The sequence below is a fragment of the Macaca nemestrina genome, chromosome 4 (genome assembly GCF_043159975.1).
Source record: "Macaca nemestrina isolate mMacNem1 chromosome 4, mMacNem.hap1, whole genome shotgun sequence".
Lineage (NCBI taxonomy): Eukaryota > Metazoa > Chordata > Mammalia > Primates > Cercopithecidae > Macaca > Macaca nemestrina.
In genome coordinates, this window is record NC_092128.1 from 55,517,479 (window position 1) to 55,540,064 (window position 22,586).

A 22,586-nucleotide genomic window follows, 5' to 3' on the forward strand; every position below is an offset into this window, starting at 1 on the left:
TGGAATATGCCAAAAAACAGAGCAAAGATCTCTGCTGCCATGAAGCCTACATTGCAGTGAAGAGGAGACAGACAGTAAATATGAGACATAAGAAATGACTAAATGTGGTACCATGTTAGAAGGTGGCAGGTGTTGTAGGGGGAAGTAGACCACTAAAATATAGCAGGTAAAGAGCGTACAGTTGGGTGGAGGGGGAAGAGGCTGATTGCAATTTGGCAGGTAAGGCAGGTAGACTCACTGAGAAGGAGACATTAGAACAAAGATCAAGAAGGGGATAAAGGAGTTAGCCCAGTGACTATCTGGGGAATTGTCTGAAATGTCAGTAAGTGATTTTAAAGATAAACATCGTGGTGTTTTTTGAAGTACTGTTAGAGGTGACCAAAACAAAGAATAGAGACAGTATCAGAATAGACTAAAAACTTGAAAGGAACTAGGAGAAATCAGTTTTTTTGCAGAAATTATTGCTGAACTACCTAAAAAGAGCTGCAGACCTAATACGTCTCTCTCTGAGCCACATGAGTACTATTGAAAATGTTAATGTGAGTGTGGTATATATAGACTTAGGATGAGGACTAGTATTTGAATTTATGCTGTGATCATGTACCTATAGGTTCCTTATCTGTGGATTAGTGATGTAGCCAAACAAGTTAACTTGACAAAATATACAGTGCTCATGAGTGGCAGGCCTAGAATTCCAGTCTCTGGACTCACAGCCCAATGTTGGTTTGATTATACCAAGTAGATTCTTAAAGTTAAAAAAAAAATTAAACATTAAAAACCCTCAGGAACCACAGCCCTAATAAACAAGATTATTGCTACTGCCTAAATTCCCCGAAAACCTTGGAAAGAACACATATACTCTTCGGTGCCCTAAATCTACACAGTTAAGGAAAAAAGGATGTGAGTGCATCAGCATTACTGCCACTGGTCCAGCAGCATGCACACATCACATTGAAGATGGAGCAGGGAAAATAATCGTGTGTGTGTATATTCATTGGCCTGTGGGCTTCTTGGCATACCCTCTTCAAACACACACATTGATTATTTAGCAAGACCAGATGGCAGGCTTAGTGGCCTGACAGCAGTCATGCCCTGTAGTGCCCCCAAAGGGCGCGTGCCATTTATAAACCACCCTGGAATTCTCTGTTGTTGTGTTGATGGAAGTGGCTATAACTAAAGGCAAACGTTTTATGTCAGGAGGAAAGAGGTCAGGCTTACAGCTGGCGCAGAAAACCTTGACTGCTTTTTCTGCCAGCTTAGCAGTTTTTCAGCTGTTCATCACTCTCAGAACAGTGAGTGGTAGAAAGTGTGGCTATGCTCTCTAAGGGCCCTTGGATCATGGTGGTAGGCAGCATATATGCTTCATCCCAAATGCAAACTCTTTGCAATTTTTAAATCATTTGTATTAAGGATTGGTGAAAGTTTAAACTGTGAGATGGAGAGGGGAAGAGGAGAGTTTAACAAGCAAGTCCATAAAGTGAATGGGGTGTTTAACCTCCTTTGATATTTTTTAGCACTTTAAGTGTAACTTTATACCCAAATATTGTAAAAATTGTAGATCAGATCTACCAAAATCTTCTCTTGGCTATCCTTGGTTATTCAACAGTTTATATTACTAAATATCTTTCCAATACCCTGAAATAGAAAGTCTTTATTAATTCAGACTTGTTTCTCTCTCATTGTTAGAATTGGGTTTTAACATATCTACTTTAATTGCTGAAAAGAAAAATAAATACTGATGTATTTCACTTGAATGTGCCCAGTGTTAAGCATTTGCTAGTCAAAGACATCTGTGCTCCCCTTGGCTATTTTGTAGCTTATATTTCATTTCAGTGGTTACAGCTCCTGTTCATGACATCCCTAGGCTTTGTGATTTATAAACAAAGAGAACTGAATTAACAGGATCAGGGAAGACCATCCAGGACCCCCCGATCTTGCTTCAAGGTCTTACAAACTACCCAACAAAGCGAGAAACTAAAGCCCTCCTGGGGCTATGGCAGGCAGAAAGTATCCCTAAGTGATCTGAAGACAAGCATATTAAGGGGAATGACAAAGAGCTGATTCACATGACCATAGTAAAATTTCTTGCTAGTGACTCTGGGGGTGGGTCTGAGTATTCTTTTGATTTCCTAAAGAATGGTGTTTTGGACTGGTGCTGTTTATCCCAAGGTGATTGAACATAGATTTAAACAGCCTTCTTTTCAGTTCTGAGTGCTATATACATTCCTACTTGACAGCTTTATCTAGTCCAAAGTCAAAATTCCTAGATTTATGCCCAAGAAGAATTTTGCATTGAGTTATTTTGGGTGCCCATGGAAGAATTCTTTCTACACATGCTGCTGTATAACCTGCTTGATTCCTCCATATTTTGAAGGACAAAGACCAAATCTGGACCTATACAATCACTTGGGGAGGGAGAGCAAAGCTGTTACAAACATACATAACTCATAATTTTGTTTGGCGTGAAATATTATTTCATCCAATTTATTAATCCACATTATTTTTAATGCACATGTGAAAATTCAGTTGTTTCATGTAAAAATTAATATAGATTTTTTTTATAATCAAGTTTTTAAGAGTTGGAGTTCATTGGTATTAATATATATTGTGCTGTATCCCCAGTGGGCATATGTGAAACACTGTACCAGACCCCAGGGGAGGTGTGTGGCAACATAAGGCAGTCTCCCATCCCATTGCTAAGATGCTTATAGTACAGATTTACTAATGCAAACCCAGAAGAGAAGGACCAAAACACATTTGCCGAAAAATATGAACTTAGTGGAATGGTGTTCCTCTCATCTCCTTTAAGACCTTGCTCCAATAATTGTGCTTTCTCTTTCTCATAGCTTCAGTGTCTTCCTCTTCAGTGGCCACCTCCTCCTCTGTGCTTAAATATGCTGAAGCCACTGCTACTTTCACAAGTATTTCATCCTGAATTTCCAGTACCCCCGGCCGTGTTTCCTTCTTATACTCCAGCTTCTTGAAAGAGCAGTGGTGTCGCCAGGCTTTCCTCCTAACCCTGCCGTCTGGCCTCTACCGCCAGCACTCCCTGGAAACCATCATCCTCAAGGTCACCAATAACCTACTAGGGTGCCAACTAATCCAGAGGACTCGGATCCTCACCCTACCTGACTTCTCTTTTCTTTCTCAGTTTCCATAATGAGTTGTTCTTCTTCCCACATCATACATTCTGGGGTTGGGCTTCTTTTTGCAATTTTTTTTTTTTTTTTTTTTGAGAAGATTCTCACTCTGTCACCAGGCTGGAGTGCAATGATGCGATCTCGGCTCACTGCAAACTCCGCCTCCCAGGTTCAAGCAATTTTCCTGCCTCAGCCTCCTGGGTAGTTGGGACTACAGGTGCCCGCCTCCACACCCGGCAGATTTTTAGTAGAGATGGGGTTTCACCGTGTTGGCCAGGATGGTCTCAATCTCTTGACCTTGTGATCCACTCGCCTCAGCCTCCCAAAGTGCTGGGATTACAGGCCTGAGCCACCATGCTCGGCCTTCTTTTTGTGCTTTTATATTGTCCCTGTTGAACTTACTCACACCTATAATTTTCATCTCCCTAACTCTCCACTTGCTTGATGCTTATACAAAGAGTCAAGAAGGTAAAATGATTGGGAGCATAAAATTTGCAGTCACCTGCATACTCTTGAGTTAGAATTTCTGCTCTGGCACTTTCTAGCCATGTAATTCTGAGTCTCAATTCTCTCATCTGTAGAAAAGAGAAAGGGATAGTATCAACTTTTTTGACCACTTCATACCATTCCTAAGAACTGGTATAATATTCTGTGCCCAGAAGGAACACCATAAGATTGTGAGGATTATATCGTGATGAAGTGCATAGCATAGTGGCTAGCACATACTCTGTAGATACTAGCTCCCACTACTATTACTGGACACTACATTTGGGTGTCATTTAGGTACCGTGAACTCAATATATTCTAAACTGAACTTTCCTTCCTCCCAAATCTGTATCCCTCTGTTGCAGTTCTGGTTAGCACCTTCATAATCACCCCAGTCACTAAACAGAGCTCTAGGTAACACATTTCTTTGCCCATTCCTTTTTGTCATCCATGTCTATACCCGGTGTGTCTAAGGCCAATTTACATAATATCTCTTCAACCAACACTTTTCTTTCCATACCTACTGCCATTTTTTTTTTTTTTATTCAGGCCTTTCACACATTGATCAAAATGTTCCTGGCCTCAAACCCTATAACTGCCCTCTATTTCCCCCCAGTTTAGCCTGGCTTTCAGGACTTCCCTGATCTGTCCCACCCCTCTCTCTCTCCAGCCTCATCTCCACATCCATCACCCTCACCTGACACCAGACTCTCTATTTCAGCTGGAATAAGTACTTCCTTCATCAGAGATGCCATCCTGACCCTATCACTGTGGCTCATGATGCCAACTCCTTTCCCCAGTGTACCTTCCTCAATACCTCCTCTGCTGTCTAACTGATGAAGCTGTGCTCATCCTTAAAGATCCAGCTCAAGTCTGTCCTCCTATATCATCTTTATTTAGGTATTGTACACTCTTTTTCACTGATGAACTTTACTAGGAGTAGCTTAACAAAACTCAGAGTTGGATAGATGGTATTTGAAATGATGTTTGCTTTATTGCTCAGGGTCCTCTATGAGAAACTACAGAAGAAACTTGTGTACAGTCTGTGTACCTGCAATAACTGTCCTTCTCCTGAACAATATGTGTTCTTTAAAGTTATGAACTCTTCTGTTTCTGTAACTTTATGGCTTGAGAACCAAATTGAAGTCCTGAGGGGCATGCATCTTGCATACATATCTCAACACGGCATGCATTATTTTTCCACCCTTGTTTGTCATCTTTGATTTCCCCCCCTTTATTGTCTTGTTCAGCTGTCTGCCTTTTTTGTAAACTGCCTTAAGTCTATCTTAGAGCAAGACAGATTGTATGTAAAGGAAAGTGAAAAGAAATATGAAGAAAAGTAAAGGAAGAAGATGACATATGTACAAGCAATAAGGAAGAAAAGGAACATAGGAGATGATTAGAATTTTCTAACAACAATGGTTTTAGTAATATTGCTTGCTGATCTTATCAGAATCCATTCAACTAGCATATTTGGAACTGCCATGTATGAGACATTGTGCTCAGCATTGGGAATGCAGAGATATTCAAGATAGAGTCTCTCTACTCACAGGAATTTGCAGTTTGATCAACTCTAATAGCTACTGTCGCCCTTAAGATTATGACTGAGATAAAGAGAAGAAACTTTTCCCCAAAAGGGACCCTTTCCTCACCCATGAGAAATTAACTATTGTAGTTTGAGTATCAATTAAGCTTCTATGTACTTGAGGTACTAAGCAAAGTACTTCAAAATGTCGGTGGGTTAAATGACTGGAATTTTATTTCTTAGTCATAAACCAGTTTGAGGATGGGTGGTCTAGGGCTGGCAGAGTGGTTCTGCTGTGCACAGCATGTAGCTTCCATATCTCGGAGCCAAGCTGGCTGCTCCAGCACTTACCACCTCCTACAGCAGGGAGGGGAAAGGGCCAAGGAAGCATGCCCATTCCTTTAGGGCATCACCCAGCCCTGAAAGTGACCTTAGTCACTTCTGCTCACCTCATATGGGCAGAGCTTAATTCCTTTGTCACAGGAAGCTATAGGGGAGGCTGAGAAATAAAGAAGTAAAAGGAGAATAGACATTGGTAAATCTCTAGCAATTTCTGCTGATGTTAGCAACAAAGTTTCTTCCTTCTCCTCCACTTCTTCCTCCTCCTTCCTGTTTTGAGCCTTATGATTTTCTTTTCAACCTCTGAATGTTACTTAAAAGCCATACATTCTCAGGTTTTGGGTCAATTTATACCTGCATTTCTCACATCTGCTCCATCGATGAACTTCATCTCTTCAAGTTCTCAAAGGTCTAGAATTTTTTTAAAAGTTGCTACACAGCAACAATTTTTTAAAAATTAAAATTTGGCCAGGCGTGGTGGCTCATGCCTGTAATCCCAGCACTTTGGGAGGCTGAGGCGGGTGGATTGAGTTCAGGAGTTCAAGACCAGCCTGGGCAATGTGGTAAGATCTTGTCTCTACCCAAAAAAAAAAAAAAAAAATTACTGGTCTTGGTGCTGCATGCCTGTAGTCCCAGCTTCTTGGGAGGCTGAGGCGGGAGGATCGTTTAAGCCCAGGAGGTCAAGATTGCAGTGAGCCAAGATGTGCCACTATACTCTAGCCTGGCCAACAGAGCGAGACACTCTCTCAAAATATAAATAAATATAAATATAAAAATGTACCAACAATTCAAATGATACTGTTTTGCATTCTGATTTTTCACTTAAAACTTTTATTTATATCATAAGCAAATTTTTGAAAAATGTATGGATATCTCCCCAGAAAAGGTGGGGACATGAGTATGGTAAGACAATAAGCCATAATTTTTAATGTTTAAGGCCCCATTATTTACAGCTCCTATTGGAATCTTACCTGAAAGAGCTCTCTATCTCCCAGTGCAGGTTATAAAGATATATTTTCATTTTGCTCCTATTTCATTTATTTTAGAATATGAAAGATGATAAATTGTTATGCGACACAAGTTGAGGTGGAAAATCAAAGAGAAGGAAGAGAAAAATAATCCCTAATATTGCTGGTTCTGTGTATAATTTAGCTGTCTCTGAATATTAAGTAATCTTTTATACTGATCATAAGTATGTTCCTGAACACAGGGAGAACTGTTTTCACTCTAAATTTATAACATTTTTGGAAGCTTAATTATCATACTTGAAGGTCAAATGGTGCTTTATTGCAATAAAATACAAAAAGTAATAAAGAAATTATTCCTGGGGAGATGAAAGTCTAGGTTCATAGCTCATTAAATGCTAACTTCAGAGCCCATGTCTAATTTGTCATATTTAGCTTTGGAAGTTTAATACATTTGAATTTCAAATTAGGTGAGGAGATACCTGAGGCAAAACTACCTAGGGCCTTTGAATTCTAAAATGATTCAGGAGATATAGTCCCCGTAACATAATACCTGTATTTGGAAGAATTGCTTGCCATCTATATATAATGCTTGTCTGACCCAAAGGCTTTTTTTTTTTTTTTAAGTAATCAATAATATTACCTCAAAGCTCATTTACCACCTCCTCAATTCATTTTTAGGCATCTTTTCGTTTTTCTGATCCACATATTTACATCTCCATTCTTTGCACTGAGTAATTTGTTCAACAAGTTGGCTGAAATTTATTAGTACTACTATAATTTGGAGTCAGATGATTACTTTAAAATTTCCATTCAAAATAAGTCAGTTGAAAGAAAAAAACACATCTGTCAAGAAAATAACCTTTTGGGGGAATTAAACACGACCTCATTCTTTCTAATATGCCTACTTCAGGCTGCTGTGATCTATGAGATTCTGGCAAGTTCAACTTTTGAAAGAGCATATGCACAGAAATGCTTCTTAAGAAATGAAGCAGCCTGTTTCCCTGTAGCAGCTCCCTATTGCTGGAGAAGGAGAAAAGTGCCCAAGATCCTTTCAGGATATTTGGTTTTTTGGGCGCGACACAAATCGAGGTGAGGGAAGAGAGAGGAAAATCCCCTGAATCCCTGCAGGATTAATTTATTCAAAAAGGAAATTAAAAATACTCAATATGCAAAAGTCTTGTGAAGAAAATGAGGGAAAACCACAGAACATGCCAAAGGCCGAGGAAGATCGCCCTTTGGAGGATGTACCACAGGAGGCAGAAGGAAATCCTCAACCTTCCGAAGAAGGTATAAGCCAGGAGGCAGAAGGAAACCCCAGAGGAGAGCCGAATCAGCCTGGCCAGGGATTTAAAGAGGACACACCCGTTAGGCATTTGAACCCTGAAGAAATGATAAGAGGAGTAGGTGAGCTTGAAAGGCTTAGGGAAGAGATAAGAAGAGTAAGAAACAAGTTTGTGATGATGCATTGGAAGCAAAGACATTCACGCAGCCGTCCTTATCCTGTGTGCTTTAGGCCTTGAATTCATTTTTGCCTAATATTAAAATCTGGCCCCAGCTTTCTTTCTGTTAGCATTTTCTGATGTATCTTTGACCTCCATTTTACTTTTAATAATCTGATGAAATTTTGTTTTAGATAGTTTCCTTGGTACCAGCACCTCATTGGATTTTGGATTTTGACCCATTTTCCAGGTCTATTTTTCAATTGGAAACTTTCACACATTTGCATGGGAATGTGTTCATTCCATGTTGTAAAGTGAAACATAACAGGTTATGGCAAAGCAGCATATTTAATATCAGCTCACATATATAGGATAAAATTCCAAACTTTGTGTGTGTGCGTGTGTGTATACATACATCCATATAACATATATCAAAAACTTAACCAAGCTTATTTCTGTGTGGTGTGAAATTTTATTTGTTTTCTTCTTTTTATTCTTTTTGCTTATATTATATGTGCTTTTTAATGAACACGTGTCTCACACACAAAAAGAATTAAGGATTTTTTTTACAAGTAAGAGTCAAATAATTTGCAACCAGCTTATGAGGGCAATGGGGGCACCTAAACTCTTGATGAAAGAACAATAAAAAAGAAATGTAAACCTCAAATTACCTCTGGATCTCTTAGCCAGAGGAATAAACTGGCAATTATTACAGATTAAAAAAAAAAAAAAAGAAATGAAGCTTTTTTTTTTTTTTTTTAAACTTTCAGCATGTAATTTGTCTCCTAGACAAATTGAATTGATGATGGGAGGAATTTAGGCTTCAATTTAATATTGAGATACCATCTAAGGATCCACGTTTATAATATTTATTTTGAAAGGCCCAATAGTTTAAGCTATTAAAATGTTATTAAGAAAAGCATGACTGTGAGCACCAATAACCAAATGTAGTCACAGAAGCTAATGTGGAGATACTTGCTGCCTGTTTTAGTTTACAGAGATGTTCTAACTTCCACTTCTGTCTGCAAAGCTTAGCTGATGCTAATGCAAGAGAAACTGTCATAAAGATAAGCCACTCATTATAATCTGTGAGATGCGCTAAATAATTGGAGGTAATTTTGGAGACAAAAATACATTTAGTAAATTAAAGTAATGTTCACAAAGTAAGTCTATCTAATGACAAGCAATACATTAGTTGCACTTTAAAATTTAAAAAGTGAGTAAAAAGTGGTTCTTCTCATACTGCGATGAAGGCCAGATTAATTCACACTGAGTGAAAATAGTGAGTTTTTAAAGATAATTTTTCACCTTTCCCAAAGATATTCCTTGGGAAAAGACCTACAACTCTTCTGGCTAGAACTGTCTCCAACACAGAGACATGTTAACATATATGAGCTAAGAGTTTTCCATCATTTATTCAAAAAAGTATCTGCATGCACTTTTTCTGCTTTCATTTTAAGTGAAAAAATAGTAACCTTGTTTAAAGAGACCAAGAAGCATGTTATTCCTTTGAAACTTTTGGTACTGAATTTACTTGCTTTCATGTTAGGCTCAACCAAGCCTTGTGATGTGAATTGCTTATCTTATGAACTGGGTCTTTTCATGGCTGTTCCATGTAATAATCGTTCACACTCACTATTTTTTGAATAATTATCTTTATCGAATCTGCATTAGTACAGAGTTCTTGTGTTCATTCAAGGCAGTTCCAGTCTCTTTCTTTTGCTAACTTATGGTGATAAATCATTTCAAGAACAGTGCAATTGAATTTTTTAAAAAAGAAGTTCTATAAGCAATCTATTTTTTTCAAACTTTGAAGTACCTTCCAAAAACAATGATTGTTTACTTTTATTCTTAGCATGTTTAAGCTTATTAATTTTAAAAATCTATTTTTGTCCTCTTTGCATAGTCTGTGACATCTTAGTAAAATACATATGTAATCTTCAGGTCACTTAATAGTACTCAAGCATCTAGGAAAATGCTTGGCTAAGGAAAGACTTAGAATGTTGCTGAAGCATATCATTGCTGATCTAAATCTTTGTATTTTTCCAAAACATCATCTGGATAGGCCCCACTGGAGAGAGAATTTGGAGGACAAATAACTGTTAAATGGCACTATCACAAACATCAAAAAGAATCTGGAAAAGAAATCATAAGTACACATTTATGAGTTGTTTTGACACTCATAAGAACATTTATTTACTTATCTAGTGTGAAAATATTGTATTATGCTGAAAACTTTAAAGTTTCATTTTTTTCTCATTTAACTGCTCTGCTCTCAAGAGGGATTTGACTTATGAAATTAAGTAGATTCTCATTTATCAATACTTTCCTAGTAAAAATTGCTACCAATTTATATTGATAGTTTTAAAGAAGTTTAGCTTTTTCAACTAAAAACAAGTCAAAGTAGACTAGGCTTTCATTCTGAATCCCTCGCTGGAAAAAAAGCTTTTAAAAAACCTGGTGATTTTAGTGAGATTCTATTGTAATTCCTCCATTCTGTTGGCTTGCTTTTACTTGTTTTTTAGGCAAAGTAGAACCTTCATTTTAACTTACCTGTGTAACTTTTTATATTTTATCTGTGGTTTTAAGTAAGTTAATTCAGTCTGAGGACATTTGGCTTACTCTTTAAGTTATCATGATATACCTAAAGTCAATTTCCAATTCAGTCCAGTTGCTTGAACTTGATCAAGCTTTACAAAGGATATGGTTTCTGTAATGTTTGTGAATTTCAATGGCATTGTATTTCTGGATAAAGATTACAGAGATTTATGGTTATTCTGAATGAGATTTAAAGTTCATTGAAACACAAATACATTCACATGCAATTTATAACAGGGAACTCTTAACAGAATTAGACATTCCTAGATTCATCTCAGCTGAACATTCATTCCTAGTTGAGCATCCTACCTTATAGAAAAAATATTCACTTCTGATAAAATGTAGGAATTCAGTTTGATTTATACAAACACTTGATTCCTTATTAAATCATTTATCTTTCTATAAGTTCCTTCCAGCCTCTACGTACAGTTTCATGGGTCTCACCAATGAAACTAAAATAGGACCATATTATGAAGCTTCCCCACAGTGATCTCTCTGGGTACAGAACAACTCCAGCCTATCTTCTTCTCTCTTCAATTCAATGTCCTCTGACAAGTAGCACCATCCCTAGTGCATCTTCCTCTGTGCATACCTTTGGTCGTCTGACCTGATCTTCTTATCACTACCACAGAAATACCTGGAAGAAACTGCGATGTCTTTTACACTTCTGTTAAAGGTGTATTCCATCCTATTCTTTCTCCAAAACCAAAACCTACTTCTTTAAGAACTTTCTGTTGTCTCTCATCCTCAGAAACCAAAACTCCCTAGTTTAAGCCATCTGACAATTTTATGTCATTGCTAGATTTTAATCATGCAATTTTAGATTCAAAGGAACTGAGAAACTGGGCAAGATGCAAGGTGGGGTAGGGCATTCTAGGGTCCTGGGGGAGGCAGAAAATCAGTAACAGACCAATAAATGTTGAGATAAAAACATACGAGCAATCTAGAAAAATTCAGTGATTCAATCTAGAGCTAGTTCAATGGCAGAGGAACAGGAAAGGTAGACTTGGAGATTGCCATTGGGTAAGCACTTAGACAACTGACAAATGAGGACCTGTCTAGCAAGCATGCATTTTGCATTTAATAAAGGAAAGAGTAAAGGCCTTTATGCCAAGTTCACATAATATAAGAACTTAATAATTCACTCATAGTCACTAGTATCAGGCAAGGCAGGTACTATCCAAATGGGAGTATACTAAATAATGTTGAACTATATCATTCTTCCTCAGGCTACTTTAATTTTTCTGTGGTGCATTTACCTCAGTAAATGTGAAAAGATGGTGAACTTCCTACAGGCTTAGAAAATTTGTTTAGACTACATAAAACTAGATTGATATGGTCACTTATTGAGAAATGATTGAAATAAACTTCCAGGCGCAGTACTTTACTAGCTTTTGGCCCATTTTTAAACTACATATGTGTGAATCTTTCTCAAGAAAATTTGTACTTTTCCTTTCATTAAGTTTTGCATACTAAACATGTTTCTCTTTTTGAGGAAATAATGTTTAGTTATCTCAGAGAGTAGACATTTTTGTTAAAATATATTAAAACAATTCTTCCTAACTAGTGATTTACAATATGATGTAAATTTGTTGAGTTAAGTTAAATCCAGGTAAACACTGACTGGGTGTTGAAGCTCCCCAGACCACTTATAATAAAGGACTTTTGGACAATGTTATGTGTCTATTCTGTCATTATTTTAAGGCTTGGATCTTCAATTATTTTCTGAAATATCATAAAATACATTACAACTAAGAAGTAGCTTTCAAATCAATTTGTTATTTATTGAGACACTATCACCAGCTTTGGCTGATGTCTTGGGTGGACATATTTTCTGCTCTTGAGGAGCCTATTTCTTCTTCAGAGCAAAGATAAGTACTTAACACAGAGAAGAGTTCAGCATGCTATAACAATAAGCAGTGGATTGTGTTGTTTAAACCAGTGAATTTTAAATCTGACTTTCCAGCAGAATCAGTCAAGGAGGTTTTAAAAAATACAACTTCTGAGCCTCCACCCTCAGAGATTCTGACTCAGTGGGTCTTTCTAAAATGTGATGTAGGTGTTTCAGTGAAAGCTCCCATGTGCCCAAATAATTTAGCAAAGGTAGATGTCCATTTGAATAAACAATTTAAAGTAAAGCATTTTATAACTTACTCCCTTTATTGGGTTGAGGCCTTAGTCACCAAAGTCATTTAATGTAAAGTAGGCAACAATATTTCTGCAGATATTTTGTTATACATATCTAACCATTGTATTGCATGGTAAATATTTCTAATTAATAATTGTCATAACTTTTCCTACATTTAGTTTAACCAATTTATTTCAAAACCTGTGAAATAATTTGAAGTTCCATATTCTGTAGACAGGTGTTTTTCCTTTCTTCTTAACACTTTATAACATGAATACAGAGAATCCCTTTTGCAATATAGCTAACATTAGGCATGGTAAACTATCATATCTTAAGAAACAAAACAAAACCCTTTGGTCCTCATCTCCATATAAGATCTCATTTCTCACCTTTGCAGCTAACCTTCTAGAAGGAGCAGTTTGCACAGTAGTTGAGTCTAGACTCTGAGGCCAAAATCCCTGAGTTCATCTATAGATACTCCTTAGCAAAGTGCCTTACTAGCAGGGTGTTCTTCATAGATATCAGCTTTATTAAGATTATTTTGGCCTCTCCTTCAACTCTCTTAGCTCTTAAAACTCTTTCTTTTTCTTATTTCCTTAATGGAATGCACTTTTACTCAGTCACCTTTGCTAGCTCGTCTTCTTCCACCTGTCCGTTAAATATACATTTGACTCCACATTTCACTTCTTTCTTTTTATTATGTATTTAGAGACAGGGTCTCACTCTCTTGCTTAGGCTGGAGTGTGATGGTGCATTTTTAGCTCACTGCATCCTCAAGCTGCTGGCCTCAGGTGATCCTCCTGCCTCAGCCTCCTGAGTAGCTAGGACTACAGGCTGCACCACCATGCCCAACTAATTTTTCATGTTTTTTTGTAGAGACGAGGTATCTTACTATATTGCCCAGGCTGATCTTGAACTCTTGGCCGCAAGTAATCCTCTTGCCTCAGCCTCCCAAAGTGCTGGGATTATAGGCATTAGCTGCTGCTCTCAGCCTCACTTCTCTCTTTATACCTTATGTTCTCTCTGAGTGACTCGGTCTTCCTTTTGTAACTCCACCTCTCCTACTTGATAATGATTTCCTAATTGATATACAGTGCAAATGTCCCTCCTAGCTGTAGTTCAGCACTGTGTAATAGAAGTATAATGTAAGCCCCATGTGCAATTTTAAATATTCTAGTAGCTACATCTAAAAACCGGAAAGAAATAGATGAAATTAATTTAATAATGTATTTTATTAACAGAATATGTAAAATATTAAACATTTTGATATAATGTGGTCAATTTAAAACTACTAATGAAATATTTTACATTTTTTGTACTAAATCTCCAAAATCTAGTATGTACCTTACACTTATAGCACATCTTAAGCAATATTGGGCTTGTATTAAGAGTTCATAAAATTGACAGCTGAAAAGTAGATCCACATACCCAAGTGTTTCTTACCTACTTAAAGATCTTCCAGTAACTGAATTGAGTATCAAAAAATCATTTTCCTTTAATGTCCAGATCCACCTTTACACATTTTTCATTTTTATTAGAAGAGCTGATTTACCTTTAATGCAAAAACATCAGTTTCAAAACTATATCCAAGTATTATTCTTGTGTCAGCATAGTATTATTAACATGGAATTCACAGAAATATTGCATAAGTTGAAAAGCAAGTCTAAAACAATTAACATCAACAAGGCATTCTTCAAATTTTTCTTGTAGGTTTTTGCAGACAATTTAGAAGATACTGGAAATTACAGTTAAAATCTTCTGGAGACACAGTTCATGTTAGGAAATTTGTGTGTAAAACCATTATTAATTTGTATTTTCAAAGTTTCAATTTCAACATAAATTTTCCTCCTTTTCCAGCTGGTTTGCAAATAAACCCTTGTTTTCCTTGAAGCTTCAGATTTGGCTTGTTCATATGCACTGTGATACTAGTGAGAGAATGTATATCATTGTGCCAGGGTTTTGTTATTCATTATTGATTAATTGGCAAGTATTCCTTTTGTTTCAAGAAAATCTTTAATTAGAGTCAACGATTCAGTGAATCTTTGTGAAACTCTTCTCTGATTTAACCAATAAGCGTTGGCACAAAATACAAGATCATTAAACTTATTGTATTCTATTTTTTCAAGAGTTCTAGAAACTCCTAAAAAGATGAAAAAGTCTGTAGCCATTTGATTTGCTTAACGTGACCTAAGTTTTGTAACTGTATTGTGACTGTTTATTACTGGATTTTGCTTTCATTCCTGATCAGTTGTCTTTCTTCTTTCCTCTCTTGATTCAGCTCCAACAGAGGCCACTATGCACCCACATCTAGGTAAGTGTTTAAGACTCTGATGTCATTAACCTTAGTACCTGATCTATTTGTTTGACTTTTCTGGCTATGTGAGCAGATGTTACAGAGGTGAGGAAGCTGTCCTTTCTGGTCACTGATCATTCACTGAAATTAGACTTGGATACAGATTATACTTGAATACAGAACCTCCTTGAGGAAATGTTCATGTTGCCCAGCTGGGGGCTCATGCAGGAACTTTCGCACCTGTTAGTACCCTCAGCCCTGGGATCCTGTTGAGTGTAAGCTTTTGCATTCTAATGCTGAATTTTCCCCAGAGTCCCTTATAATACTAGATGCCCATCATAAATATTAGAGCATAGAGCTAGTGAGTAAGAAGCCATAAATATGGAAGAATTGAAGTCATTTAGGATTTGAGATCTGTACCAAACGAATGTTAAAAATTAGTCGATGTAGTGGTATGCACCTGGAGTCCTAGCTACTTTGGGAGCTGACATGGGAGGATCATTTAAACCAGGATTTCAAGGCTTCAGTGAGCTATGATTGAGACACTGTCCTCCAACCTGGGCAGCAGAGCAAGATCCTGTTTCTTTAAAAAAAAATTGAAATGAGACTGTTTAGATAAATACCTCCTTCTTAAAATGGCACATGGATTTTCCATAATGTCATGCTTTTAGTGGTCCACAGTTCTTGAGGCAGGGTGTGTACTGGTTAGGATCACAGATTCTTGAACCAAACTACCTGGGTTTATCTCACTTTTACCACTTGCTAGCTACATAATATTGAGCAAGTTACTTAACCTCTCTGTGCCTCAGTTTTCTTATCTGCAAAGTAGAATTAAGAATAGTACCCACCTCACAGGGTTGATATAAGGATTAAATGATTTTGTGTTCATAAAGTGTATGGTAAATAGTATAGTGGTGTTTGGAAGTAAATCAATACACAAGCAGGTATCCAGTGAGGCTTACCCATTGCCTTTGTAAATAAAAAAGTCTCTAGAAAGCAAGTGATCTTTAAGCATTAATTTTCTCATTTGTGTCAGTGAAGACTTATTTTAAAAGCAATTTCCTACACTGTAGTATTTAATAAGAATAAAAAGAAATCATCCTAGCTGGTTGCAGCCTTTTCAAATGTCTCTCACTGTGGGACTTTCCAGGTAGGTCAGTTATTTGTCTCTTGGGCTTTTCCTTTCAACCTATAAACCCAATTAATTTATTTTTCCTCTTTGGAAAATCTGCCTTGAGAAGCTCTACTTTTATGTAATGCTACAGCTTGGGGCTCCTCTTACTTGGCAGACAAATGCAAGCGCTTAGAAGCATGCCTTCTGGCAGCCAAGACAGGCTGGTGACCTGCAGTGGCCCAGCCGAGTCTCGCCCAGATTGGGTATCTGAGAGAGCTGTACCCTGTAGGCATCTGAGGCACTGCATCTCATCACTCAGAGGAATCATTAAATCACTCCACGCACAGAATACATCACAGCATTCTCTCCAGTGTATATCCATATTCTCCCTGTTCTCATGCCTAGGGCTTCGAGTCTGAGCATCCAGTCCTCTCAGTACATGCTGATTCACTGGTTTCCATGACTTCATTATGTGCTTGCCTGCTGGCATACCTGGTATAAAGGAGGCAAGGACTGCCATGGGTTGGGGATGTCACCAAAGAGAATGTGAAAATATGATTCCTGATATTGGGAAGTGATTTTAATTACCCAATGAGTTCAGAGAATTACATTTGAGTGAGCCTAAAAAAACATAAAGTATCACCTTTAAAAGAAAAAGTTATGAGAGATTTTTGTTAATCAGATAATATTATTTTAATTTTTCCAAAAGATAGTCTGTTAGCTACTTCAAACAAAATTGTCAAGACCCAAAGAAGTTATAGTAGCTGAAACAAACTTCCTAAGCAAACCATGAATCAGATGAGAGCATTGTTAAAGTACTAAATTAATTTTTACAACATGAATAGAAATAATTATCATTTCTCACACAACCTTTAAAATGAGCACACTTACATTGTAACCGGCCATGAAAGTGATTTTACTTATTCATCATCTATTCAGCGAAAATATGAACTCTACAGTTGATGAAAATATCGCGCTTGACATGCCTGAAGTTCTTCTAGAACTTAAAAATAGATATTCAATATATCTCAAATGTGTAGTGATAATATATTTAAAACCATGTATGGCTTCCTGGCATTCCTCCTGACTTCTAAATTGATTTTATTTAGGAATTTTACTTATTCATATAGATAAATTCTCTTTTGCAGTTCTGAAAGAGAAAAAAAGTTAACAAATTTAAAAACTTTGAATAAAAGATGAGTGAATATAAGGAAGGAGAGAAAGCAAGCCAGGGCAAGAAGGATAGGGGGAAAGGGAAGAAAAAATGGATCAGTAGATTACAGCAATTTTAGCTGACAATGAATAGCCAGAATGTTCTATCCAATTCCATGCTTTAAAGTGAGTTAGACACTGACACTGTCTGGGCAATCCCTTGGAAGCCATGGATGAGTATATGTTGAAATATGGGTATATTAGTTCATTCTCATGCTGCTAATAAAGACATACCCAAGACTGGGTAATTTAAAAGGAAAGAGGTTTAATTGACTCACAATTCAGCATGGCTGGGAAGGCCTTAGGAAACTTACAATTATGGCAGAAGGGGAAGCAAACACGTCCTTCTTCACATGGTGGCAGCAAGAAGTGCCGAGCAAAAGAGGGAAATGTCCCTTATAAAACCATCAAATCTCAGCCAGGCATGGTGGCACAAGCCTGTAACCCCAGCACTTTGGGAGGCCGAGGTGAGTGGATCACCTGAGGTCAGGAGTTCAAGACCCAGCCTGACCAACATGGCAAAACCCCATCAGTACTAAAAGTATAAAAATTAGCCAGGCGTGGTAGTGGACACCTGTAATCCCAGCTACTCTGGAGGCTGAAACAGGAGAATTGCTTGAACCCAGGAGGCAAAGGTTGCGGTGAGCTGAGATCGAGATCGTGCCACTGCACTCCAGCCTGGGCAACAGAGCGAGACTCTGACTCAAAACAAAAACAAAAACCATCAAATCTTGTGAGAACTCACTCTCACGAGGACAGCATGAGAGTAACTGCCCCCATGATTCTGTTACTTCCCACCGGGTCCTTTCTACGATACATGGGGATTATGGGAACTACAATTCTAGATGAAATTTGGGTAGGGACACAGCCAAGCCATACTGATGGAAGACAAGTCCCGTATAGCCTCTCCTTGTAGGTTGGTGCTGAATTTGGCCTTCCTGCCTCCCCTGCCTAGTGACAGCTTCATAGGTTTCCTTTTGGGGTCTTTGGTTTTCCCAGCTTCTAGGTGTCTAAACTGCAGAGCTGTTTATCCTTGTCCCTTAGTAGTTTGAGGGACAAAGCAAATATAATCAACTGCTCATTTAAAATTTAGTTTTAAAATACATTATTCTTCATAAATACAGCATATTGACACTTGTGTTTAGCTAAATATACTGTTGTAATATATTTCTTTCCTAAATACTTCCTTTTTCTTGTAGCTGAAATACATAGTGACAGCATTATCCTGCGAGATGACTTTGACTCCTACCACCAACTGCAATTAAATCCAAATATATGGTAAGTTACAGAAACATTCCTCACTTTGGTTTGCTTAATGCAACAAATGATGCTGACTGCTCCCTTAAGGAGCAGTTACTTAAAATTAAATTGATCTTTAGTGCTAAGGTATCAGTGAGACTTGTTAAGCTATAGAACTGGGCTTAATGTAGACTGCATATAATGTCTATTATCTGACTTCTCTAAGAACTGAATCCAGGAGCTCCTCAAAGCCATGGGTGTGGTTAGATTTTTTTTTTCAGTTTTGCAATATCCTTACATAGAAAATATTATGCTATTATATGTCTAATAATTTCATTTATGCCTAGCAAAGAAGAGAAATGGTTTATCTGAAATGACAAACGATTTGAGTCAAAATTCCAAATAATTTCTAAATTATTAGGTCAACTCATTATGTATACTCCAGTCTCTCCTTCGAAAGCTGTTTAAGTATAACTCTGTGGGATTTTTGAGGGCAAATAAATAATGAACCAAAACTCACTCATTAAAAACTTGTCTAATACATAAATGGATGCCTGAATTTGTTGGCAATTTGTTACATTTTTGCTGACTTTGAAGAAATAGATCTATTGACCCAGAGTTACAATGAAAATCAGTCTGCATCATTTGGAACAATATCTGAATTTGGATTTTCTGTTATACTAAATGCTTTTTGTTTGGACAGAAGAGTTCAAGATAAATTAGAAACTCTAATGTAAACTAAGTTCAAGCAATATAATAAGGCTAAAAAGAAAATAATCATTTCATCCTTGAATGTCAGCATATGATATTCATTTCTGTCTTATTTTCACTTTTTAACAAATATTTAGCAATAGTCATTTTATTTTTATAGTAATTAATAAGAGGTATGATTCTCTCAAGTAATGAACGGTTTAGTAGAGAAGACACTAAGACCACATCTTTAAAAAACTTGTAGTACAGGATAGAAATCCTTAAATGTGACCGAGGGGAACAGACAACATACTAGAGGAATTCCAAAGGAAGGAGAGATGACTCTGGTGGGAGTTTGTTGGAGAAAGTTGCCTTTGACCTGAGAGTTGAAGATGACATATAGGTAGAGTGTTGAGGCTTCAATATTACACAAGAAACTTTTCTTTCTTTTCTAGAAAGAAATATAGATCTAGATAGTATAAATATAGAAAAAAATGTTATCAGGCTAGCCAGAAAGTCTAGTCATAAAGTCTTATAATTTATATGCCACTTAAAGAAACAGTTTGTCAATAGAACTCTGCTTCCCTAAATATAAATTTTCTTAAATTGAAAATCTTTATTAATAAGCCAAAAAATAAAAAACCTTTCTAAGTACCACTTTACCCAGAAAAAGTTTTTTACTTCTGACATTTTACTTTTTTATATTCCATTAATATAGATGTTATCATATGATTTTTTTCTTTCAGGGCAAATGCGTTTGTGTCAAGCTAATTCATTTTCTTCAGTGAGTTTTCTTGACAAATACAAAATGTGACTGCTATGTGGTGCAAATTCTGTTGTTTTTAAATCAATAACGTGTGATTGATTTTTCTTCACCCATTTTCATGACTGATCTGATAGATGCTTTCTTGACCAAAGTTATGGATTTTATGTCTCTTTTACTTAAGCTATGGTTTTTCCTACCTTTTTTTTAAAAAAAGTTTTTTCCTACTTTTTAAAACAATTCTTTTTTATCTTTAAAAGCTGAGTCCTTCTGCATTTTATCAGATATGCTTCGGAGTAATTTTACTTTATCCCTTATTGCCCACAGTCTCCTTCATTTAGCCTCTTTAAGATACAAAAAAAAAAAAAAAAAAAACAAAATGTGAGAGTAGGGAATGGTGAAACTGTCATTATTTGAGAGATGACTGTTCTGTTAAACAAAAGGCAGCAGAGGCCCTGATGTCAGACTACCCTGGCTTGACTCTTGACCACGCCACTTGCCAAATGAATACCTTGAGAAAAGCAAAAAGCTGCTTCACCTCTGTGAGCTCTATTTCTGTGCAGTAAAAGTAGGCAAATACCGTGCTTGCAGCATTGTGTTAACGTTTCAGTATGAAGAGGTCTAGTGTATTGTAGGTGCTCAATACACGTCAGTTTCCTCTCTCCCTTCCTCTCTTTCCCTCCTTCCCTGTCTTTCCTTCCCTTTCTCTCTCTTTCTTCTCTTCCTCTCCCTTTCCTTTTCCTCCCTCTTCTCTTTCTCTCTCCTACTTTTACTTCTGCTCACCCTCCTTTTCTTCCTTCTTCCCTCCCATCCTCCTTTTCTTTCTCTTGTGATGTATTTGTACATTGGACTGTTTGTTTCTTCTAAGCCCAGACATGATGAGAACATTGTTATTATTAAAATAATTTTAAGCTAATTTATTTAACTGAGTCCCCAAGTCTTCCTTTCCCTGCATTTTCATAAAAAACAAATGCCAAATTAAATATATTTATATTATAAAATCTATGGAATATAAACAGATCAAAATAGCATTACAGCAGAATCATAAAGGAGGGAAAAATACAGTGTTAGATGTATTGAACCCCTTAGAAGCCAATGTAAACATCCTAAAGTCAGAAACAAGTATCTAGTAAAATCATACATCCCCATGAAATATTTCCAATAAACTAACAAAGCCCTACTTTGTTTTGGAACCTGGTAGGCAGTTTTAACTCTCCCAGAGCTTCTATTTTCTTGCTACATGTTTTGTCACATGAGTTTTGTCCCTTATAACATTGTCTTTGATTCTCTTTACCCCAGAAAAGAATCAGAAACCCAGTGGAGCTTTGTAACAGTGTGGAAAATAGAATCCTTGTGGCCAACACGGTCCCTATGCCACTGCCACACACCACCAGATAGAAGCAAAGTGCCTGGGTATGCTGCATTTAGCCAAATTCCCATAATCAATACACCACTGAATAATTTCCCTCAAAAGAAAAACTGTGCTACTTATAAGAACATATTTCTCCCATGGGATTCTCAAAGCTTTATATGAATTGTTTACTCTGTACTTTTTATTGTTAAGCAAAAGAGAAATTAAGAAACTAGTTATGTCTGTACAATCTTAGAGAGGTAGGTCAGTTTAAAAGTTAAAACGCTCACAATGTATTCACTTCCATTAACTTTACCTAATGAATTCAACTTTTAATTCTGTTTCACATAACTCTTTAATATTCAAGTTTATCTCATGTACTGTACATAAAAAATGAAGAACATAAAGTGATATTATTATGAATGAAGGTAACAGGTAAGTTACTCTTCCAAGTTTTTCATGGCAGTTGGAATAGAAATGAGAAACTTTTATGTCAGCTCAATATTGAATGTACTATCTGTTCAGTTTGAATATTTGAAATTATTTAAAAATTTAAAAATTTGTGTGGTTAAAAGTTCAAATAATCCAAAAATATAAGCAGTAAAAATAAGCCTCCTTCCCACACTAGACCTATATTCTTTCTCCATGGTCAACAACTTGGGTAATAGTTTCTGTGAGTCCTTCTGGAAGTTGTTTATGCTTATACAAGTATAGCAGTTATGAATTCTGTCCAGAAACTTGAGTATCAGAGAAATAAAACTTTCTTTATTCTTCCATAACCCAACCTAATTTCTTTATATTCTCCTCCTCCTGCCATGTTGGTGGAAACTTAATTTCAGTCAACTCTGGCTTGTCATCTTCTATTTTTTTTTTTTTTTTTTTGGTTTTTGAGCCTAATGTCAGGTGTCTTATTAGTGCAAAGGCAGAAGATAGAATGAGGATGCACTTCTGGTCCCCAGCCATCTATCCGTTCCTGCAGATATCCACTGAATCTTGAGTTATCTCATCTAGTCTGGTGACTAGTCCACACAGCCCGGCTTTGTCCCTGTCCTCACCACTGTTACCAAGCAGTGGTTCTGTTTTGAGCCCAGCCTGAGGGCATGGAGACTGCTCTGCTGTTCCCAGTCCTGGGCCATGGGCATCTTTTCTGTGCTGTACTCTGGTGTGCAATTGTGCAACTCTGGTCCTTCTGCCTCCCTCAGATGCAGAGCATAGATTTCTTCTACTCTTTGCCTCCTAGATCTCTCTGGGGCTCTGCTAGGGAAGTGGCCCTGCACATCCCCACTCCCCCAGTGGCTTCT

At 37.0% G+C, this 22,586-nt stretch overlaps 2 protein-coding genes across 4 annotated transcripts in view; both read left to right on the top strand.

The window, feature by feature from the left end:
* Positions 1-22,586, top strand: part of LOC105475346 (reelin) — a 510,664-nt gene that overhangs the window by 211,133 nt on the left and 276,945 nt on the right. For all 3 annotated transcript variants that reach the window (XM_011730519.3, XM_011730520.3, XM_011730521.3), the window contains exons 5-6: positions 14,902-14,934; positions 18,442-18,520. In XM_011730519.3, the coding sequence (XP_011728821.2) occupies positions 14,902-14,934; positions 18,442-18,520 (112 nt within the window). The remainder of the gene's footprint in view (positions 1-14,901; positions 14,935-18,441; positions 18,521-22,586) is intronic.
* Positions 7,431-8,611, top strand: LOC112425498 (transcription elongation factor A protein-like 8). The gene has a single exon (XM_024790812.2). The coding sequence runs from the start codon at positions 7,625-7,627 to the stop codon at positions 7,976-7,978; it is 354 nt and encodes a 117-aa protein (XP_024646580.2). The 5' UTR covers positions 7,431-7,624; the 3' UTR covers positions 7,979-8,611.